The 23,165-nt window shown below is 42.0% G+C and overlaps 1 protein-coding gene across 1 annotated transcript in view; it reads left to right on the forward strand.

Moving 5' to 3' along the window:
• The window catches only part of EGFL6 (EGF like domain multiple 6), a 106,308-nt gene that overhangs the window by 11,460 nt on the left and 71,683 nt on the right, over positions 1-23,165 (forward strand). The window contains exons 2-4 of the mRNA XM_044285352.1: positions 2,977-3,086; positions 5,900-5,992; positions 18,142-18,261. Of these exons, the coding sequence (XP_044141287.1) occupies positions 2,977-3,086; positions 5,900-5,992; positions 18,142-18,261 (323 nt within the window). The remainder of the gene's footprint in view (positions 1-2,976; positions 3,087-5,899; positions 5,993-18,141; positions 18,262-23,165) is intronic.

Below are 23,165 nucleotides of genomic sequence, written 5' to 3' on the forward strand. Positions count from 1 at the left end.
GCTCACTGAGAAGGCCGCACATGCTCAGTTTCATCTTTCTGAGCTGTGATAGGTAGAGCATGGACACGCCCCCTTAGCTTCTGCAGAACAGACACTACCTTTGAGCTGTCAGCTTGATAAAAATCTAGCAGAGCAATGAATGGGGAGATCTCTGGATCCATGTGCGGTACAGGGCTGGTTCTAGCTTTATTAGAAAGAGATTGTCATGTGCTATATGTTTGATTTTCATTTTTTACATTAGTCATGGGATAACCCCTTTAACAGGAGCAATGCTTGGCAGAATAAAAGTTCATATTCTCACTACTCCAGATGATAAAAGCTCCACAAAAGTTATGTTTATCTTGCCGACTCCTACCTAGTGCTGTCAGAAGTTTTGCTTGATAGAAAACTACTTATAGACTTCCTCTAAACCAGACATGCTCAACCTGCGGCCCTCCAGCTGTTGCAAAAGTACAACTCCCAGCATGCCTGAACAGCCTACAGCTATCAGCCAACAGCAGGACATGGTGGGAGTTGTAGTTTTACAACAGCTGGAGGGCCACAGGTTGAGCATCCCTGCACTAAACTACTGCTTTTTTTAGGACTTAACAAGAACATACTGTTTCATACTTTGTTCACATATAACATTTTTGAAGCAGTATTTGCTAATATTTTTGAACCCAGTCTATGAATGGACCAAAAAAAAGTGGAGAAATACAAAACATAACACTTTACTCGCCGCATAAAAAGGACTTCCTGATAAGCCTGCTTTAGTAACTACTTGCATTTCCCATTTAATAGCAATTCTGCAGCCTCTTTTCGTACGGCTCTAGGATGTGCCATCCCTTTATTATTCCTGATAGAACTTTATTAATAAGTGCTACATTTAGTTGCCAGACTGTGCAGGGACACAACCCCAACTGGTAACACCTAGTTGTACCTTTATTTCTAAACTTCTAAGAGGAACAGCACAACGTACAAGTCAGAAGAATAAATGTTTCAGAATTGTGATTTCATGTGAAATACAATTATTTACTATAACAATTTTTTTGCAGAAGAGACTTTGCAGTAGAGGCATCTGGTGTCATACTTAGGGTGGGTTCACACTAGCGTTTGGGATTCCGTTATGGCTTTCCGTTAACAGGGTTATAACGGAATCCATAAGACGGAAGGGAGGATCCGTTTTGCTGCCCATAGACTTGCATTATGACGGAATGCAAAAGGAAGACTTTAAAAGGCATTCCGTTTGGTCTCCGTCCTAATAGAAGTCTATGGGAATCAAAACAGATATATCTGGTTCCCGTTATGCAAGACGGAAAACAAAGTCCTGTCGACAGGACTTTGTTTTCCGTCTTGCATAACGGGACCCAGACGGATCCGTTATGTTTTCCCATAGACTTCTATTAGGACGGAGCTAAACGGAATGCCTCTTAAAGGCTTCCATTTTGCATTCCATCCTATGGATTCCATTATGTTCCGTTATAACCCTGTTATAACGGAAAGCTATAATGGAATTCCTAACGCTAGTGTGAACCCACCCTTACAGTTGTAGGAATGGCTTTTGGTCTTTTATACAACCAGACTGTCCAGTGATCCTGCTGGGTGTCCACAACCACAACTGTTTTCCTGACTTATTTAATGTACATGATTAGGTATTAGCTGGAAAGGTCATGTGTCTCATGCTGTGAACCCGATTGCTTCCAATGAAATACACTCACCTAAAGAATTATTAGGAACACCTGTTCTATTTCTCATTAATGCGATTATCTAGTCAACCAATCACATGGCAGTTGCTTCAATAAATGTATGGTTGTGGCCCTGGTCAAGACAATCTCCTGAACTCCAAACTGAATGTCAGAATGGGAAAGAAAGGTGATTTGAGCAATTTTGAGCGTGGCATGGTTGTTGGTGCCAGACGGGCCAGTCTGAGTATTTCACAATCTGCTCAGTTACTGGGATTTTCACGCACAACCATTTCTAGGGTTTACAAAGAATGGTGTGAAAAGGGAAAAACATCCAGTATGCGGCAGTCCTGTGGGCGAAAATGCCTTGTTGATGCTAGAGGTCAGAGGAGAATGGTCCGACTGATTCAAGCTGATAGAAGAGCAACGTTGACTGAAATAACCACTTGTTACAACCGAGGTATGCAGCAAAGCATTTGTGAAGCCACCACACGCACAACCTTGAGGCGGATGGGCTACAACAGCAGAAGACCCCACCGGGTACCACTCATCTCCACTACAAATAGGAAAAAGAGGCTACAATTTGCACAAGCTCACCAAAATTGGACTGTTGAAAAATGTTGCCTGGTCTGATGAGTCTCGATTTCTGTTGAGACATTCAAATGGTAGAGTCCGAGTTTGGCGTAAACAGAATGAGAACATGTATCCATCATGCCTTGTTACCACTGTGCAGGCTGGTGGTGGTGGTGTAATGGTGTGGGGGATGTTTTCTGGGCACACTTTAGGCCCCTTAGTGCCAATTGGCTATCGTTTAAATGCCACGGGCTACCTGAGCATTGTTTCTGACCATGTCCATCCCTTCATGACCACCATGTACCCATCCTCTGATGGCTACTTCCAGCAGGATAATGCACCATGTCACAAAGCTCGAATCATTTCAAATTGGTTTCTTGAACATGACCATGAGTTCACTGTACTAAAATAGCCCCCACAGTCACCAGATCTCAACCCAATAGAGCATCTTTGGGATGTGGTGGAACGGGAGCTTCGTGCCCTGGATGTGCATCCCTCAAATCTCCATCAACTGCAAGATGCTATCCTATCAATATGGGCCAACATTTCTAAAGAATGCTATAAGCACCTTGTTGAATCAATGCCACGCAGAATTAAGGCAAAAGGGGGTCCAACACCGTATTAGTATGGTGTTCCTAATAGTTCTTTAGGTGAGTGTATGATGTAGTATTTTTTAATACAGTGATTTATGTCTTGGTGAAATAAATTATTGAATGGTATCATCCTTTATTTGCATCTATAGAAGGCACAGGCGGCTCATACCGTCTCTAAACACACCGGGAATATGTAGATATGGAACCAAAATGGAGTGCTGCTATGGGTGGAAACGAAACAGCAAAGGCCAATGTGAAGGTAAAGTACAAAAATCCTATTACTACATATATATCTATACAATTTCATGTTTCATGCAGTAATGCCGGTATCTTCTTCTATGATTGTCCTTATGATTGCAATGAAAAGATCACTACATATACTGTATATGAAACGGCGCTATATATATATATTTATATACATATATATTAATGTGAGCTACTTACATGCATACACTCTTGTGGCTGTACAGATACAACAGAGGGGAGGAGTATCTGATCGGAGAAGTTCCACCATTGTACCCCCATCCATCAAGAGAAGGGGAGTCCTGTACCCCAATATGAATGGAGCAGCAGGTTGTGCATGTCCGCTGCCGCTCCATTAATTTTCTAGGGGACAACTGGAAACAACCAAGCACTGAGCTAGCTTTTATCTCCGACAGTCCATTAGAGAATGAACGGAGTGTCAGCACACATGCACAAACTGCCTTTCTATTTACACAGAGGCGCTGGACCCCTATTATTCTGATCAGTGGGAGGCCCAGCACCAATCAGATATTTGTTCGCTATCCTGTGACTAGGGAATAAATTAAAAACTTGTCACAACCCCTTTAAGAAAGGCATTATCATTAAAGTGGTTGTCTGGTTCTGACAATCCCCTTCAGTGTCACAGTCCTTCCAAAAAAAAAATTAGGCATTACATGGCACCCATTGAAATCAATAGGCTGTATGTCTAATACACAGATGAGGCCAGACCTCCAGAGGTAGAGTAGTTTTTTTGCATACTTTCTGAAGGCTGTGTGGTCCCAAACAGCTATTATACACAAAACATACATACATGTAATATTATCTACAGCTTATCAGAAAGCAGTCAGTATGAGGAGGCTCTTTTTATTGCACTTCTTGTCAGTAGTGTGATTACTCACAGAAGGAGGGATTGCCCTACACTGCCCAAAGAATTTACATGCCATAAGTTTATTTCCCCTTTAAAGACTTTTTGTACTTTTGAGGACAACATATTACTGTATATTTTAATTACATTTTAAACATGGTAAGATCTTGGGTTCCACGTGAGTACAGAGGTATTCCATTTGTTTACAGAGAGACACAAAAATCCAATATAAAATAAAAGTTGTATTATTAGCACTATTATTGCTGTTATTATCACTCTTCCCTATATACAGTTGCAATTGAACCCTTTGGAATGATACGGATTTCTGCACAAATTGGTCATTAAATGTGATCTGATCTTCATCTAAGTCACAACAATAGACAATCACAGTCTGCTTAAACTAATAACACACAAAGAATTAAATGTCACCATGTTTTTATTGAACACACCATGTAAACATTCACAGTGCAGGTGGAAAAAGTATGTGAACCCTTGGATTTAATACCTGGTTGAACCTCCTTTGGCAGCAATAACTTCAACCAAACGTTTCCTGTAGTTGCAGATCAGACGTGTACAACGGTCAGGAGTAATTCTTGACCATTCCTCTTTACAGAACGTTTTCAGTTCAGCAATATTCTTGGGATGTCTGGTGTGAATCGCTTTCTTGAGGTCATGCCACAGCATCTCAATCGGGTTGAGGTCAGGACTTTGACTGGGCCACTCCAGAAGGCGTATTTTCTTCTGTTTAAGCCATTCTGCTGTTGATTCACTTCTATGCTTTGAGTCGTTGTCCTGTTGCAACACCCATCTTCTGTTCAGCTTCAGCTGGTGGACAGATGGCCTTACGTTCTCCTGCAAAATGTCTTGATAAACTTGGGAATTAATTTTTCCTTCGATGATAGCAATCCGTCCAGGCCCTGACGCAGCAAAGCAGCCCCAAACCATGATGCCCCCACCACCATACTTCACAGTTGGGATAAGGTTTTGATGTTGGTGTGCTGTGCCTCTTTTTCTCCACACATAGTGTTGTGTGTTTCTTCCAAACAACTCAACTATGGTTTCATCTGTCCACAGAATATTTTGCCAGTACTGCTGTGGAACATCCAGGTGCTCTTGTGCAAACTGTAAACGTGCAGCAATGTTTTTTTTGGAGAGCAGTGGCTTCCTCTGTGGTATCCTCCCATGAAATCTATTCTTGTTTAGTGTTTTACGTATCGTAGATTCGCTAACAGGGATGTTAGCATATGCCAGAGACTTTTGTAAGTCTTTAGCTGATACTCTAGGATTCTTCTTCACCTCATTGAGCAGTCTGTGCTGTACTCTTGCAGTCATCTTTACAGGATGGCCACTCCTAGGGAGAGTAGCAGCAGTGCTGAACTTTCTCCATTTATAGACAATTTGTGTTACCGTGGACTGATGAGCAGCAAGGCTTTTGGGGATATTTTTATAACCCTTTCCAGCTTTATGCAAGTCAATAATTCTTAATCGTAAGTCTTCTGAGAGCTCTTTTGTGTGAGGCATCATTCACATCAGGCAATGCTTCTTGTGAAAAGCAAACCCAGAACTGGTGTGTGTTTTTATAGGGCAGGGCAGCTGTAGCCAACACCTCTAATCTCATCTCACTGATTGGACTCCAGTTGGCTGACACCTCACTCCAATTAGCTCTTGGAGATGTCATTAGTCTAGGGGTTCACATACTTTTTCCACCTGCACTGTGAATGTTTACATGGTGTGTTCAATAAAAACATAGTAACATTTAATTCTGTGTGTGTTATTAGTTATTAGTTTACACATTTTATGACCAATTTGTGCAGAAATCCATATTACTCCAAAGAGTTCACATACTTTTTCTTGCAACTGTAATCCCAAATTATATAATAGTGCTTCAAAGGCTAGTCATTTATTTTATGTTAGACTGCATGGATTGAGTTGAATAATTAATAATGTATCTTGTTATTCTCCAGCTACATGTGAACAGGGCTGTAAGCATGGCGAATGTATGGGACTGAACAAATGTAAATGTTTCCCTGGATTCACCGGCACTAGCTGCAGTCAAGGTATGTAAGGCCGTGGCTGCGACCCCACAATCATCATGATTCTGGTGATTCTGGTGTTGGGCTGTGACACTGTTCAGTTCTGTACTGCTACATAGCAATCTTTGGATGATCACAGATTTTCACAGCTAAAGTATGCATGTACTTCCAGCCTAGATCATAGAAAAGGCTGCACTATTATAAGGAGAGAAAAAAATCACATCCAGTAAATTCCACTATTTCAGTACCAAGTCATCGGAAATTCTGATTATCCAGCATGCATTAAAGTGGTTACAAAATATTGATTTTGTCCAAATTTGCCTGGAAGAATAAGTCAAGCTCAAAATGCAAAACCATTGGATGGCCAAACATTTATACTGCACAGTCCACTCTGGGCTTCTTCATTTTTATACTCATTGACAAAAAAAAAAGAATGCACCCAGATTGCTGCACAACTTGGCATGCAGTTATGTCTTGGGAGGATATGTAAATGATTACAGGAGTGTCTGATTACACACTAGTGTTGCTACAAGAGGGCATAAAAGTGCTTCCCTGCTGTCCTATTAAAAGGCTCTCAGAGGCTACTTTTGGGCAGTGTACCTCTTGGTGAGAGATCACTAACTGCTAGACATGCCTCTACAACGCACTTGAAAACATTTTGTCCACATGACAGACTTTGAGAGGGTGCATCATTACACTGAGAGAAGCAGCATGGTCATTTAGGTGAATTGCCTGCCATCTAGGCTGTTCTTATCTAGCTGTCAGGAGGTGTTGGGAGCAGTGGTTAAATGAGGACACGCGCACAGGCTCCAGACAGCCTAGACAGATCACCAATAGAGGGGTTTGTTTAATCAACCAACGCGTATAAGCAGCTCCCACAGTTTCTTTGTCCACCATGCAGACACAGGTAGCTTTTTCATTACACACTCTTGTCTCTGCCAGGACCATTTCCAGGTGGTTAGCAGAAGGAATTTAGTGTCATGGTGCCTATACCATCTTTAGCAACCAATCCTGGTTCTGATTCATATCCTACCATGGTCAAGTTCAAGAATAGAGGCCTCATGGGGAGTGCTTCAATCCTCCCTTTGCTGTGGAGTGACACTTTGCCCCAACTGCTGGCGTGCTGATCTGGGGAGCCATCACATACGACAGTCGGTCACCCCTAGTAGTGATACAAGGGACACTAACAGCTCAGCGACATGTGCAGGGTATCCTGCCACCACATGTGTTGTCTCTCATGGCACGGCTTCCAACTGGCATTTTTTTTAGCAATATAATGCCTGGCTACACATTACAAGGGTTTCCCAGGAATGTCTCTGCCAGATTGCAATGCTTCCTTTTCCTGCCAGATCGCCAGATTTATCACCAATCCAGCATTTATGGAACCAAGTGGGTTGTCAGTTTTGGCAAACTAGGAGTGTGCAGGAAACATCTGTGGGCAAATGTGCCGCTGGATATTATACGGAACCTGTATGCCTCCATGCCAAACCATATTGCATCTTGCATCCAGGCTAGAGACGGCCCAGCAAGGTGTAGAGCTTACAGTTCTACAGTCTTCCACAATAAACGTATCCTTACTCACGTACAGATATCACGCAAAAAATTTCATTCAATTTTAACAACTCCTTTTTGGTGCATTATTTTTTTGTCAATGACTGTATACAGTGTCTAAGATAATGAAATTCAGCTAAAGGCTTCATGCACATCTGTATTTTTGCATATCCATGTGGCTGTTCCACAAACTTTAGAACATGCCTTATTCTTGTCCATATTGCAGATGAGAATAGTCCCTAGTGATGGTACTGAGAAAAACGAGGAATGCACACAGAAGGTATCTGTACTTTGCAGTAGTTATTGGAGGTAGCCAAAGAGGTTTTCTATAGTTCTAAGTGGAGGTGGGTACAGGATATCTACATATGACATGGGACACACACTAGTGAGATGACCTCATGTGGCTGTCCAGACACCTGGTTCCATTGTAATATATCATATAATATTCTCTACTGAGTGTCCACCTCCTTCACCCATGCAAATGAAGAGCTTATTCTCTCAGGTTGGCCTTCTACTTCACCGTGCTGTCTGTGAAAACTGTAGAACTGCATATCATATGTCTCTGGAAGGCTTCATTTTTGAGAAGTATATTTCCGGATTAAGCATGATTGCTATCTGTGTTTGTTGACAGTGCTGCCAAAAGAAATAAATGTCAAGATTTCATTTGTTTTTGGGTCGGCTCCAAACCCATACATTTGTAACATAAGGGAGACATCCTTGTTTCCTTTGTGTCTTTCTTCTCACAGATGATGATTATTCATTAAGATTGCTAAGGTCTGAGGTAATAACGACAAAACATAAATTGCACTTTTTATTTAATTCAAATATTCAGGAAATTATTAAACAGGGACTATTACTGCAGATGTGTTACAGCAATATACTAGTGCATCTGAATACATTAGAATATCATCGCAAAGTTAATTTATTTCAGTGAAACTTGTATATTACACTAGCAGAAGGACCTGGATTCGCACGGGTATATTTAATTTCTTGTTATCGACAGTATCCCCCATAACAGTGACCTCTACAGCACCTCGCCCCCTTAACAGTTAACTCCACAGCCCTCACCCCTTAACACTGACGCCCCACTTTAAAATGGGACCTCCAAAGCAGCCCACCCCCTTAACAGCTGCCCGCCCCTTTAACAGTGAGTTTCACAGCACCCCACTCCCTTGACATTGACCTCCTCAGGGGCCCGCCCCCTTAACAGTGACCTCCACAGTACATTGCTGCCTAAACAGTGACCTCCACAGCAATTGCCCCTTTAATAGTGGCCCCTGCCTCGGGCCCGCCCCTTTAACAGTGATCTCCACGATGCTTGGCCCTTCAACAATGACCTCCACTGTGCCCGCCCCTTTAACAGTGACCTCCACTGTGCCCGCCCCTTTAACAGTGAACGCCACAGTGTCCGCCCCTTTAACAGTGACCTCCACAGTGCCCTGCCCCTTTAACAGTGACCTCCACAGTGCCCTGCCCCTTTAACAGTGACCTCCACAGTGCCCTGCCCCTTTAACAGTGACCTCCACAGTGCCCTGCCCCTTTAACAGTGACCTCCACAGTGCCCACCCCTTTAACAATGATCTCCATGGTGCCCACCCCTTTAACAATGATCTCCATGGTGCCCGCCCCTTTAACAGTGATCTCCACGATGCTCGCCCCTTTAACAGTGACCTCTACTGTGCCCGCCCCTTTAACAGTGACCTCCACTGTGCCTGCCCCTTTAACAGCGACCTCCACAGCAACTACCCCCTTTAATAGTGGCCTCTGCCCCCTTAGCAGTGACCTCCACAGCAACTGCCCCTTTAATTGTGGCACCTGCCAACTTAAAGGGCTTCTGTCACCCCCAAAACTCATTTTTCATTTTTGGGCATATTAAAATCCTTATTGTATGACTATTCCCTATATAGGGCTCTTACCTTGTTCTGTGGCTTGGTTTCACTAAAAATCGATCTTTTAAAATATGCAAATGACTTCACTACTAGCAAGTAGGGCGTCTACTTGCTGGTAGCCGCCGCATCCTCCTTTTAAAAAAACTCCCCTCCTCCTGCTGATTGACAGGGCCAGCGAGCGCTCTCCTCCTCCGACTGGCCCTGTCTGGCCCTCCGACTGGTAGTGAAGTCGTTTGCATATTTTAAAAGATCGATTTTTAGTGAAACCAAGCCACAGAACAAGGTAAGAACCCTATATATGGAATAGTCATCCAATAAGGATTTTAATATGCCTAAAAATTAAAAATAAGTTTTGGGGGGTGACAGAAGCCCTGTAACAGTGTCCTCCACAGCGCCCTACCCCTTTAATAGTGGCCCCTGCACCCTTAATAGTGTCCTCCACAGCGCCCTGCCCCTTTAAGGCTAGGGCTACATGACAACATGTGTCACACAACATTTTGTTGAGCAACAATTTTTATAATGATAGGCTATGGTGTTGCACTGCGACACGACAGTGTGTGGCAGTTGGGATTTGAAGAGAAAGACTTGCAGGCTTGTATTGGCTAATGCAGGTCATTATTTTGGTAATATCTTGGGAACGGTACATCCTAGAGAGCTGAGACCAACACAAGATTTCTTTCTAGGTAGCAAGGGATGTGTATACCAAGTTTTGTTAAAATCGATGGTTGCGTTTTTGAGTGATTGCGGAACATACACACATACACACATACATATATACGTCCTTCTTTATATATAGATTAATGATTCATTACATAGAGAGTGATCTATTTCAAGCTATTATTTCTTTTAATGCTGATGATTATGGTTTAGAGCTAATGAAAACTCAAAAGTCAGTATCTCAGAAATCTAGAATATTGGGAAAAAGTTAAATATTGTAGACTCAGTGTCACATTCTATTCAGCTAATCAACACAAAACACCTGCAGAGGTTTCCTAAGCCTTCAAGAGGTCCCTCAGTCTGCTTCAGTGGGCTACACAATCATGGGAAAAACTGCTGATTTGACAGATGTCCAGAAGACAGTAATTGACACCCCCCACAAGTGCTGTATTTAAGCATGTTAATGGTAAGTTGGGTGTAAAGAAAAAGTTGCACAAGCAACAGGGATAACCGCAGCCTTGGAAAATGCCATTCAAGAATTTGGGGGAGATTCACAAGGAGTGGACTGCAGCTCGATTCAGTGCTTCAAAAGCCACCACACACATAGATGTATCCAGGACATGGGCTACAACTGTCGCATTTCTTGTGTCAAGCCATTCACAACGTGATACGTCAGAAGCCTCTTACCTGGGCTAAGGAGAAAAAGGATTGGACTGTCGCTCAGTGGTCTACAGTCCTGTTTTCAGATGAAAGTACATTTTGCATTTCATTTAGAAATCAAGGTGCCAGAGTCTGGAGGAAGAGTAGAGAGGCACATAATCCAAGTTCCATGAGGTCCAGTGTGAAGCTTCCACAGTCAGTGATGGTTTGGGGAGCCATGTCATCTGCTGGTGTTGGTCTACTGTGTTATATCAAATCTAAAGTTGGAGCAGCCATCTACCAGGAAATTTTAGAGCCCTTCATGCTTCCCTCTGCTGACAAGATTTATGTAGATGCTGATTTCATTCTCCAACAGGACTTGGCACCTTGGCACTTGGCACCTGCCCACACTGCCATGAATACCAATACTTGACCTAAACCCCATAGAGAGTCTGTGGGGTAATGTCAAGAGGAAGATGAGAGACACCAGACACAACAATACTGATCAGCTGAAGGACACTATCAAAGCAACCTGGGCTTCCATAACACCTGAGCAGTGCCACAGCCTGATCGCCTCCATGCCATGCCACGCCACATTGATGTAATAATTCATGCAAAAGGAGCCCCAACCAAGTATTTAGTGCGTATACTGTACATACTTTTCAGTAGGCCAACATTTGTCTATTAAAAATATTTTATTTAAATGGTCTTATATAATATTGAACATTAAAAGAAATTAACGCTTGAAATAGATCACTCTATGGCAGTGTTTCCCAACCAGTGTGCCTCCAGCTGTTGCAAAACTACAACTCCCAGCATGCCCGCACAGCCAAAGGCTGTCCAGGAATGCTGGGAGTTGTAGTTTTGCAACAGCTGGAGGCACACTGGTTGGGAAACACTGCTCTATGGGTAATGAATCTATATAACATATGAGTTGCACTTTTTTAATTGAATTACTGAAATAAATTAACTTAACTTCGCTGCTAATTTATTGAGATGCACCAGTACAGGTATTTTATGAAAGGACTAAAGTGAAAATGACAGTGGGGTGCAATAGTGCCTGAACCCCTTTATCAGTTGTAAGAATGACAATAAGATATTATTCTCTGATTTAATTCTAATGAAACATACTTTATAAACCACCAGTAACTGCCTATAGCATGCATGTAGCACAAGAGTCACCTCTAGCTGTTAATTCTTCACTGGACAGAAGGTCCTCTCCGGTAAACCTCATGTGTGCTGCAGCAACTAATGACTGGCCTCAGCAGTGACATCTCTCCATAAAGTGCCAATTGGAAAAAGGTCACCACTGATGCCAATCATTGGGTGCAGCAGCACACATGACACTGCCCATGCAGGAAGTTTACATGCAGGGACCTGAAGCCCAGTCAAGACAGCTGAGGAGCCACAGAGCCCGAACAGAGTTGTGGAGGGCAGATAAGTATACTTCACAGGTCTCGCAATTAAAAAAATATTGATCAACCCCTTTAACAATCAATACTATAACAACCATTTTAACAAACAAATCATCCTTGCTTACTTTGACATAAGTTTCATAGTTACATTTTCCTAGCCATTAGTTTGTGTGAAGTTTTATATAATCTGTTTCAGCTAGTCAAGCATACACGAGATCTGTGGTCTCATTAATCAATACAGCATATGTATCTACTGACATGTCCCTAGGTATTACACAACAACAGCTGTGTGTGAAGGCAAAGAAGATCATTTACAAAGTGTAACCTCCCATAACCTACTCTAAATTGCAGGGAAATTGAGGCATTCCTGGTATATGAGTACATATATTATGTAGCGTTCTTTCTTGGTGCTTTAAAAAGAAACCACATGCTATAGACATTCTGATGACAAAAGATCTAGGATTGTCAGTTCAACAGAGATAGACATTATTAAAAGTTTTTGGGGAGAGGACAAGTAACCTGGTACATAACTGGAAGTGTAATTACAAAGCAAAAGAATAGGACAAAGTTGTCATAATAGATATTAACAAACAAATGTATAGTACCACTTCAAGTGTTCTGCGCTGTAAGAGACCTATTAGACTTCCTGATGTTTGGAGAGGATGGGCGCTAAAAACGGCTCCAGGCTCCAGTGGGTGAACCTCTCCTACATCCAGAGAGCAGGAACAGCTCTTACAAGAGCTAGTAGTTATGCCAGGGGAGTATAGCAAATCTTCAGCGTATAGCAATCCCCCAGTGTCGATCAGTTACCCAAAAACCAGCCTCAACTTGGTAAAGGGTAAAACAGGAACTCTTTATTTGAACACACAAGCATTGATTTATGCACATCTTCCAACAAGGTTACCACCCACAGGGTTTTGTAAAAACAGCCAATAACCACGTACAATACACTCAGACACTCCCAAACAAAATCCTACCCTCTGCCTGTGATACAATTACCTCACACTGGGTTGATGTAATCATCACAGGCAGGCGAATACACAATGTCTTCTGTCCTGGAGACAACCGGGACATAATTCAATTATCTCTCAGGACAAAGGGACATCGCCAATACACACAGAGAGACAATGGAACAGACCTCACTATTCAACGTATACAATGTCCCACCCTTTACAATACACATAGACATTTAACATCCCAAAATGGCACGAATAAGACCAGGGGTTCAAGTTAGTACAAGTCCTTTGTGAACAAAGGAGGCCTGGCTGATGAGAGGGCCCATAATCCTGGGGCAAGAGGCTGGTAGCCAGGCCCCTCCAAAACCCAGTGGCAAGGTTGGTTTCGCCACATTAGGGTAGTCCGGATTCCGAGCTAAACCTGGACGTTACCCCTTCTTCACCCAGGCAGCCCCTTTGAGTGGAGCTCTCTCTCTCTCTCTCTCTCGCATGGGGAAAGCGCTTTTTCAGCAGATCTGGTGACGTACTGGGGCTCTGTTTGGGAATGTAATGCGGAGGCTTCCACCTAGCAGTGTTGCTGGTGATGTCATCGGCACTAATGGGCAGGCTTTAGTGCTGCCCTAGCCTGTAAAAATATAAACAAAACAGCCCTTGTACTGCGCGATGCAGTGCAGGGCAAGGGAGAGCATCAGATCATGAAATGCTCATCCTTGAGGGTCTGTCTGGGTGAAGAAGGGGATGTGCAACCCCTTTTAAGAAGATCCTACATGTCTGAATGAATGACTGTAATACTATAGTTTTCATTTGTCATCCGAAGATAAGTTATCGGATGCAATTTTAAATGTTATACCGATCTCTATTACTAGAATTACTGAGCAGTAAGTCCTGCAACACTATATTGTCAGAAGAATCTTTTATCCAAACCAGTTTCCAATAAATGTTATTTTCATTCACTTTTCATATATTTATTGATCAGAATGTAAATGTCTTCACTTTACATTTTTCTACTTTTAAAAGCACTTTCCTGTCCCTCTGAGCCATTTCCAGGAAATTGTATATAGTGGAGAATGGGTCTAAGGGGTTTCCTGCCTTTAAATGAGTCTACAGGCTGGAGCATTAGTCCCTTGGCATCAGCGCAGTATTTTTAGCTACACCTGCAGCTTAAGCTCTCTTGCACACGACTGTATGTCTTTTTAGTGTTTTGTGGTCCATTTTAAACGGATCAAATTTTTCTGTTTTTTTTGTTTCAGTAGTGTTTCTGTTTCCGTTCCACTTCCGTTCCGTTTTTCTGTTCGGTTTCCGTTTTTCGGTTTCGCAAATGGAAACGGAAGCATGGCATATATAGTGTATATAGTAATTACATAGAAAAATTGGGCTGGGCATAAAATAGATAGGTTCTGCAAAAAAGACGTACAGATGCATTCCGTATCCATTCAGTTTTTTTTTTTACTTGAATGGAGCCACGGAACGTGATTTGTGGGCAATAATAGGACATGTTCTATCTTTGAACAGAAATACAGAAACGGAATGCATACGGAGTACATTCAGGTTTTTTTGGAGACCAATTGAAATGAATGGTTTGGACCGTATACAGAACGCAAAAAAACAGAACGGAAAAAAAAAAAAAATAATTGGTGTGCAAGAGGCCTAAGGAAGCTAATACATAATATTATCTATTCCCTTAAATCTATGCCCTTAACAACTAATTTAAAGGGGTTCTGCAGTTTGTTTAAACTCTCTCTATCCTCTGGATAGATCAACAGCATCTGACCGGCGGGGGTCCGACACCCGGGACCCCCGCCGATCAGCTGTTTGAGAAGGCAGCGGCACTCCAGGAGCACTGCGGCCTTCTCACTGTTTACCGCTGGCCCAGTGATGTCACGACTAGTATCAACTGGCCTGGGCGGGGCTAAGTGGACGCACGCCGGTCAGATGCTGGTGATCTATCTAGAGGATAGATCATCAGTTTAAACAAACTGCAGAACCCCTTTAAGAAAGATCGCAATAAATATAATTTTAGGCTCTGCAGTATACGCGTATGTCACTGTATAGGCATTCAGTGGTATAGGTCATCCATTGTAGAAAAACATACCACCTAGTATACTTTTTGTGGTAACCCTCTGCCTTCTTTGCTTTCCAATACAGCTGCAAAAAAAGGGTATACCAATGCATACCACCGCAACAGAGGCCAAAAGGATACTTGTTTGGCCTCTATTGGTTAAATGGAGCCCTGTGGATATGTTTGAAGTGTATGCCGGGAGCTTATCCTAGTATGCACCAAACAAAGGCTTGAACGCAGCAGTGGACTAAAGTTTCTTGGGCCCACCAGAGGACATGATCCTGAGACTGCGAAAGGCCCCTGTGCAAGAAAAGGATGTGGTATATCCACCCCTGATCTTATTCAAAGGTCATCTACAAATTAAACTGTCTTTAGCCAGACCTTAGAGACTCTGTTTTAGTAGGACTACGTTATTGTATCAGAGCTTGGACCCACCGTTGGATTCTCTGGTACTCTGGTGGGCAAGTCCGACCCTGCTTGAACACAGTGTGCACAAATCCTGAGTTCTTACAGGTTACAAGATCTGTGAAGGTTTCAAGACCTCTATTCTTTCCTCTAGCAATTCTACTAGAATGTTAGCAGAAGTTGATTAAAAAGGTTACTATTATGTTACATAATAGTTATTTTATCATTTTACTGATACTTATTAGTACATCATCTTTAAAGCTAGAGTAATACTTTAATGTGCTAGTAAGTGTATTTATATAACATTATAATAAGATCTTAACAAGTTCGGCTTTATGGTGGATTTAGACGTGCAAATAATCGGGCAGAACATTCTTTCTCGACAATCTTCCGGTGTAATAGTGCTGCTGATCACCCGATGAACGAGCAACGCACGTGTTCATTGGGTGATCCTGTCATTCATGCAGGCACCTAAATTATAGTTTCTGAGCAGCAGATCACTGTTTCAGCTGTATAAGGGTGAACGATTGCAACAGCAATCCCTCGTCCTCATACTGTGGAAGTGATCGCTGCATGTAAATACATTGCTTCACCCCCACTGAACAAGCAGCCGACTGTGGAGAAGGAGCGCTTTCTTTCCAACAATCCGTTGTTCATTGGTACTTTCACACAGTCAGTACTTTATAAAATATAAGGCCGCTTTCACGCACACAGTGTTGATCAGTGATTTCCATCAGTGATTGTGAGCTGAACCCAGGTGCAGGTCAAAAACACAGAACAGGAAGAATTCTTTCCAGTATATCTCTGTGTAGCCACCTTTCCTGGTTTTGACTCCCAGTAACTGATGAAAATCACTGATCAACACTGCGTGAAAGCGGCCTTATATTTTATCAGTGAATTAGGTTTCTATATAAGATATTACAGTTAGAACACAGGATAAAAAGCTTTGTAGTAGGAGCAAATAGCACAACCCACCGGCTTGTTTTATTTTTACTTGTTATTTAAGCATAAGGTAAAATATAAGGATTAAAAGCATACCTTTCTGTACTATATTTTTAAGGGTCCAACCAATTTATACGCTATGAATTTACGCATCACACGTATATTTTTCATTGCATTTTAACAGCAAGAATAACGTAGTCTCTGGAAACCAGAATGAACCCTGAAGGACCCATTATAAGTCAATAGATCAGGGTATGTCAGGGTTCCAGAGGATCTGGCTCCCATAAAAATTGAAGAAATAATGTTAAGTGGAACACGGCTTTTGTCATTAAAGGATCCGTTTTTGTTTTTTTTCTTCACTGCGTCCTAACATGTTTGTCACAATATGTATAGTAGAGATCAGTAATCTTCCCAAAATTCATTTCTAGTCTGATTTGGTTGAATTTTTTGTCAGATCCTATTTGGTCCATTTAAATTCGGTCTGAATCAAGAGTCCCAGTTGTCCTGAAAAGTGTTGGATTTGGCGAAATTAGAATCTTTTGGGAAGTTCATAAGGAATTAGATTTTTGCTGAATCTGTTCGCTCATCTCTTATATATATATGATAGAACTATTATCTCTTATATGTACGTTATATATTATGTTTATATTCTTAATATGGTGTTCTCATCCTTTATGGTTTTGTACAGTCTGGTACAAAACCACTACTGATTAACTAAAACACATTCAAACACTACAGTAGCAAGATAATTGTAGACAGAGCCTAGCCTATACAATCTTATAAGCTAAAAGCCTTCATCTGATTCTTGCAGAAGAATCACCCCTACAGTAAGAATAGTTAACCTACAATCAACCACTTATTCCTAGTTTAGGCTTGTATGCTTCTCAATCATCAAACGTAAAAACATAATTCACAAAGAAACCATCAAAGCAACAATAATCTAGGCCTTAAACTGAGAGGCAAGGACATTCCACCACACATACAGTAGATCTTCTGGATGGTATGCACATACTGTAGACATCTGTCTTAAACATATTGGCACTTTGTCAGGGCTTGTCAAGAATCCAGTCCTGAACTTGTCATTTTCTTCCTAGATGTCATCATGTACATGTATGAGACATTTTATCCTAATTGAGCAATGTCCTAAATGCAGCTGTCTGTTCTTAAAAAAATCCCCCATCTGGTGGAACGTAAAGGTCAAAGACAGCTGGGATTTGTAGTACAGCAGATGTAAAGGCTCCAAGCTACAGATGGTAGGGGATTACCCATGGGGCCTGTATTTTCATACATTTGGGCTTTTATGGGTAATAATAGACATCTAAAATGGCTCCCAAATATCTATATAATTTACAATATAGCGGTGAGATCATGAATTTAATTCTGTAGATCCCTTGTGCCTCCTTCCCTCCAGCTATATAGAGTTCCATTCTTTTATCCCATCTACGCTCAGAAATGTCTCCTTGGTGTCTGGCTGATGACCGGCTAACCATTTTTTGCAGTGGATAAAACCCATTGCAGGTAAAGATTACAGAAAACTCTAGTAAGCCACATGAACTACAAGTGACCTTAATTCATTTTCCAACTCAAAATCTTTTTCTTGGCAGTGCATCTCCTCTAAAGCTATGTGTCCACATATTTGTGAATGAGATGTCTTTTGCAGACTTGAATGAATGCGGTCTTAAGCCTCGTCCTTGTGAACATCGGTGTATGAACACTCACGGCAGCTACAAGTGCTATTGTCTTAATGGCTACATGCTGATGCCAGATGGCTCCTGCTCAAGTAAGTTATCGATGGATTTTTATTTCTTTGCTTTCAGTACCAGTTGCAGTTGCTACTTTCACACTCGCGTTTTGGGCGGATCCGTCGTGGATCTGCAAAAACTGATCCATTACAATAGTACAACCGCATGCATCCGTCATGAACGGATCCGTTTGTATTATCTGTAACATAACCAAGATGGATCTGTCATGAACTCCACTGAAAGTCAATGGAAGACAAATCCGTTTTCTATTTTGCCAGAGAAAACGGATCCGCCACCATTTACTTACATTGTGTGACAGGACGGATCTGTTTCGCTCAGTTTCGTCAAGCGGACAGCAAAGCGCTACAGGCAGCGTTTTGGTGTCCGCCTCCAGAGCGGAATGGAGACTGAACGGAGGCAAACTGATGCATTCTGAGCGGATCCTTTTCCATTCAGAAAGCATTAGGGCAAATGATCCGTTTTGGACTGCTTGTGAGAGCCCTGAACGGATCTCACAAACTGAAAGCCAAAACGCCAGTGTGAAAGGCTGAACATGTTTATTTCAATTATATCCTCAAGATACCCAATATAGTACTAGGTGTAAACCTAAACTGTTCTTTCGATGTAAATGAATTGCCCATTATCTATTGTATGCACAGTGTTACACTTTATCATAAAATCGGGAATAAAAGGAAATATTAAAGTGCAACGATCACCAAATATGGGGTGATCAAAGAAAACCCCAACAGATCTTGTGTTTCACCTATGACATCCCTTCCCCTAAATGCTGCCCCAGGACTTAAATAGATGATTTTTTTTTCCTGGACTATGTTCTTTTATAATACTGGAAATTTAAAGCAAGTAGCAGCTAGGCAACCAGAAGCAGGCAGCAGTTCAGCCAATTTCCGGCATAAATGCCGGTTTTTCGACCAGACAAAAAGTCTTGCATGCCCGACCCTATCTGGTTATGCTGGATACAGTGAACTTTGGCAGTCTGTCCCTCTGTCAGAACAGGCTGCTGGAGTTCACGACTATGGGGATTAAAGGGACTCAATGTACAGATGCAAAAAAAGGATACAACATGTTATAAAAGTGTAGGGGGATGGGTCCACGGTGCTATTTCAAGAAAAAATAAATCGAATCTTATACAATCCTTTTTAACTAATTAAAGTTATTTTCTACAAAGTACAGAACATAGTAGTTTGGTTTGCTGTACACGATACAAACAACTGAACATGATGATTGTAATGTATGTACAATGTATTCATGTATGCTGGTTAGGCTACTTTCACACCTGCGTTCAATCGGATCCGTTCTGAACGGATCCGCTCATATTAATGCAGACGGAGGCTCCGTTCAGAACGGATCCGTCTGCATTATAACTTAGAAAAATGTTCTAAGTGTGAAAGTAGCCTGAGCGGATCCGTTCAGACTTTACATTGAAAGTCAATGGGGGACGGATCCACTTGAAGATTGAGCCATATGGTGTCATCTTCAAGCGGATCCGTCCCCATTGACTTCCATTATAACTCTGGACGGATCCGCTCGCCTCCGCACGGCCACGCGTTCAGGTGTCCGCTCACTGAGCGGAGCGGAGGCTGAGCGCTGGCAGGCGGATGCATTCTCAGTGGATCCGCCTCCACTGAGAATGCATTAGGGCCAGACGGCTGCGTTCAGGGCCGCTTGTGAGCCCCTTCAAATGGAGCTCACGAGCGGACACCTGAACGCAGGTGTGAAAGGAGCCTTTTCTTTTCAGATAATATATTATTGCATGTCATGTTAGCTGAAGCACACAAAACAGTTTTTAAAATTGTTAAAGGAAATCTGCCACCATGAAATCCACCAATGAACCAGGCAGTTGTAGGGCTAGCTCAGCCGAATATAATGATAGCTTTCACTTAGTGATCTGTTGCTTCAGTACTTTTAATCCACATGCAAATGAGCATTTAAGTGCACTTAGGGCGGACCCAAGCCAATCTGTGCACCCTTGCTCCTCCTGCTACCTCTGCAAGTTCCTCCCTCTCCTTCTTCCTTGATTGAGAGGGTCAGACAAGATCACTATGCAGGAACCTGGCCCTGTCAATCAGGAAGGAGAAGGGGCTGATAAAAATCAGAACCAAGGATGCACACAGTGACTTGGGCCCACCCTTGGTGCACTTAACGGCTCATTTGCACATGGATTACAAGTACGTTTTCTCCAACGGATCGTTAAGTGAAAGCATCATTCCATTCAGCTGAGCTAGCCATGCAAGGCATTTTGCCTGGTTGATCATTGAATTTCATGGTAACAGGCTACCTTTAAACAAACAAACCACAATAGTTTATTCCAAAAATACGGATGTAAAAAGTTAGAAGTGCAATCACTGAACTGTAACAAGACATCAGGTTTCACGTTATGCATGTTTGTGGTAATTGTTACCCGTGAAGTAGAGTCATTCATGCAGTTTATATTGGCAGTACTTACCTGATTTTGCTTTATTCCTGAAGAACATTATTAGAAAAGTCTGCCGGAGCGCTCCAGAGCCAGAAGCGGAGTTTAATGATATACAGTTGTGTCCTCTGAAACCATTCCTCAGTTTTAGTAGAGGCTTTACTAAGATTTAAAGAGCAGACATAATGTCTTCTCCAGATCAGACATATATCATATCATAAGGCCATGTATACAGTTCTGCAACTTCTACAATTCTTATCTGACTTTACACAAAGTCCTGTTAACACCCTGTGCTGTGATAATCCAAGTTGCTGCATATATTTCATAATGATACTAACCTATAAAACAAACTATATAACCTGCACAATATACAGTATGTCATATATATATATATATATATATATATATATATATATAGTTTTTTTCCTACATAAAAGATAAAGATCATATAAACAAGGTGATGGAGATCAACTACACATTAATTAAGGACCCATGCACATGATCTGAGGTACAGAACCATATTAGGACCCCCATTGGGCTTACTGTACCTCAGAATATCTCCAATTTCATACAGGAGCATACAGTGACTATTCTGCCAGATTCCGTAAAAATCTGCTATTGAAAAATATCCCCAATATGGTGCCCTATGGAGAAACATACAGCACTCCCAAGGATCCATAGTACAAATTCAAGTCAGGACTCTGGCTTAGCCACTCAAGAACATTCACAGGGTTGTCCCTATGCCACTCCTGTGTTGTCTTGGCTGTGTGCTTAGGGTCATTGTCTTATTGGAAAGTCCAGAGCATTCTAGATCAGGTTTTCATTGAGAACATCCCTCTGTCCCACCTGCTGACCCCCAGCCTCGGCATGGTGATGCCACCATCACCATGTTTTACTATAGAAATGGAATTGGGCAGGTGATGAGCAGTGTCTGTTTTTCTCAATAAATGATGTTTAGAATTGAAGCCAAAAAGTTCCATTTTGGTTTCATCAGACCAGAGAATCTTGTTTCTCACAGTCTGAGAGTCCTGTAGGTGCTTTTTTTGTAAACGTCAAGTAGGCTTTCATGTGTCTTTTACTGAGGAGTGGCTTCTTTCTGGCTACTGTGCCATAAAGCCCAGATTGATTCAATGCTGCAGTGAAGGCTGACCTTCTGGAAGTTTCTGCCATTTGCACACAGGGTCTATGGAGCTCAGCCAGAGTTACCTTTGGGTTCTTGGTCACATCTGTTAAAAAAGCCATTCTCCCCGATTACTTAGTTTGTCTGGGGCGGCCAACATCTTCCATTTAAAAGAGTTTTCTGGGATTTTAAAACTGATCATCTATCCTCAGGATAAGCATCTGATCGGCGGGGATCCGACACACACGGGACCCCCGCCAATCAGCTGTTTGAGAAGGCCCTGGCACTCATGTGAGTGCCACGGCCTTCCCTGTGCTTACCAAGCACAGCGCCATACATTGTATAACGGAGGCCACTGTATTATGGAGCCCACAGTGCTGTTGGAAACTTTTAGTGTAGCAGACATTTTTTTGTCACCTCCTCCAGATCTGTGCCTCCACACAATCCTGTCTCTGAGCTCTACAGATAGTTCTTCCCTCTGCATGGCTTGGGTTTTACACCGATATGTAGTCAGCTGTGAGATCCTATATAGACAGTGGTATGTCTTTCCAAATCATGTCCAATCAACTGAATATTCCACAAATGGACTCCATCCAAGGTGTAGAAACATCTCAAAGATGATCAAGAGAATTAGGAGCCCCACAGAGCTAAATTGTGATAGCAAAGAGTTTGAATACTTATGTCAATACAATAGTTTAGTTTTTTAATTTCAATAAATTAGCAATTAACAATTGCTGACATACTGTTTTCACTTTCTCATTATGCGGTATTGAGTGCAGATTGATGGGAGGAAACGTTATGTTGCGGCATAAGGCCAGAACATAACAAAATGTGAAAAAGTAAAAAAAAAAGGTCTGAAGACTTTCCCAATGCATTGTATGTGTAAGCAATGCTTGCAGTGGAGAATATCTCTGTAATGCTGCATGTGATGACACAATTTTTCACAACAGACAACTCCTTTAATATAGGATGACATGGTGGCTGTGCAAATGTAATACATGGATGACTTGAGTCCACCTCAAGTCAGCAGGAGAGATAGATGTTGCTTGAGAGCAGATCTCAGCTCTGGCTCTTAGAGGGTGTTACAGAATGGAGGGGACTTTAATGATATCCCGATATAATTGTGTAGTGAAGAATTTATACCACACCCTCCCCTAGGAGGGGACTTTTAGAGAGCATCTGTCAGCAGGGTCAAGCGTCTGGAACCAGACATCTTGGCTTGTAAGTTTGATCCTGCTGATTCAAAATATACCTCTCTTCAAAAAAAACATTTTGTTTTATGCAAATTAAGGCTTAAGTGAAACAAGGGGCAGGCTTCAGTATCTATGAGCACCTTTGCCCCTCCGCTCTGAAGCACTGGCCACTACCCCCCCCCCCCCCTCCCCATTACT

The sequence above is a fragment of the Bufo gargarizans genome, chromosome 3 (assembly GCF_014858855.1).
Source record: "Bufo gargarizans isolate SCDJY-AF-19 chromosome 3, ASM1485885v1, whole genome shotgun sequence".
Lineage (NCBI taxonomy): Eukaryota > Metazoa > Chordata > Amphibia > Anura > Bufonidae > Bufo > Bufo gargarizans.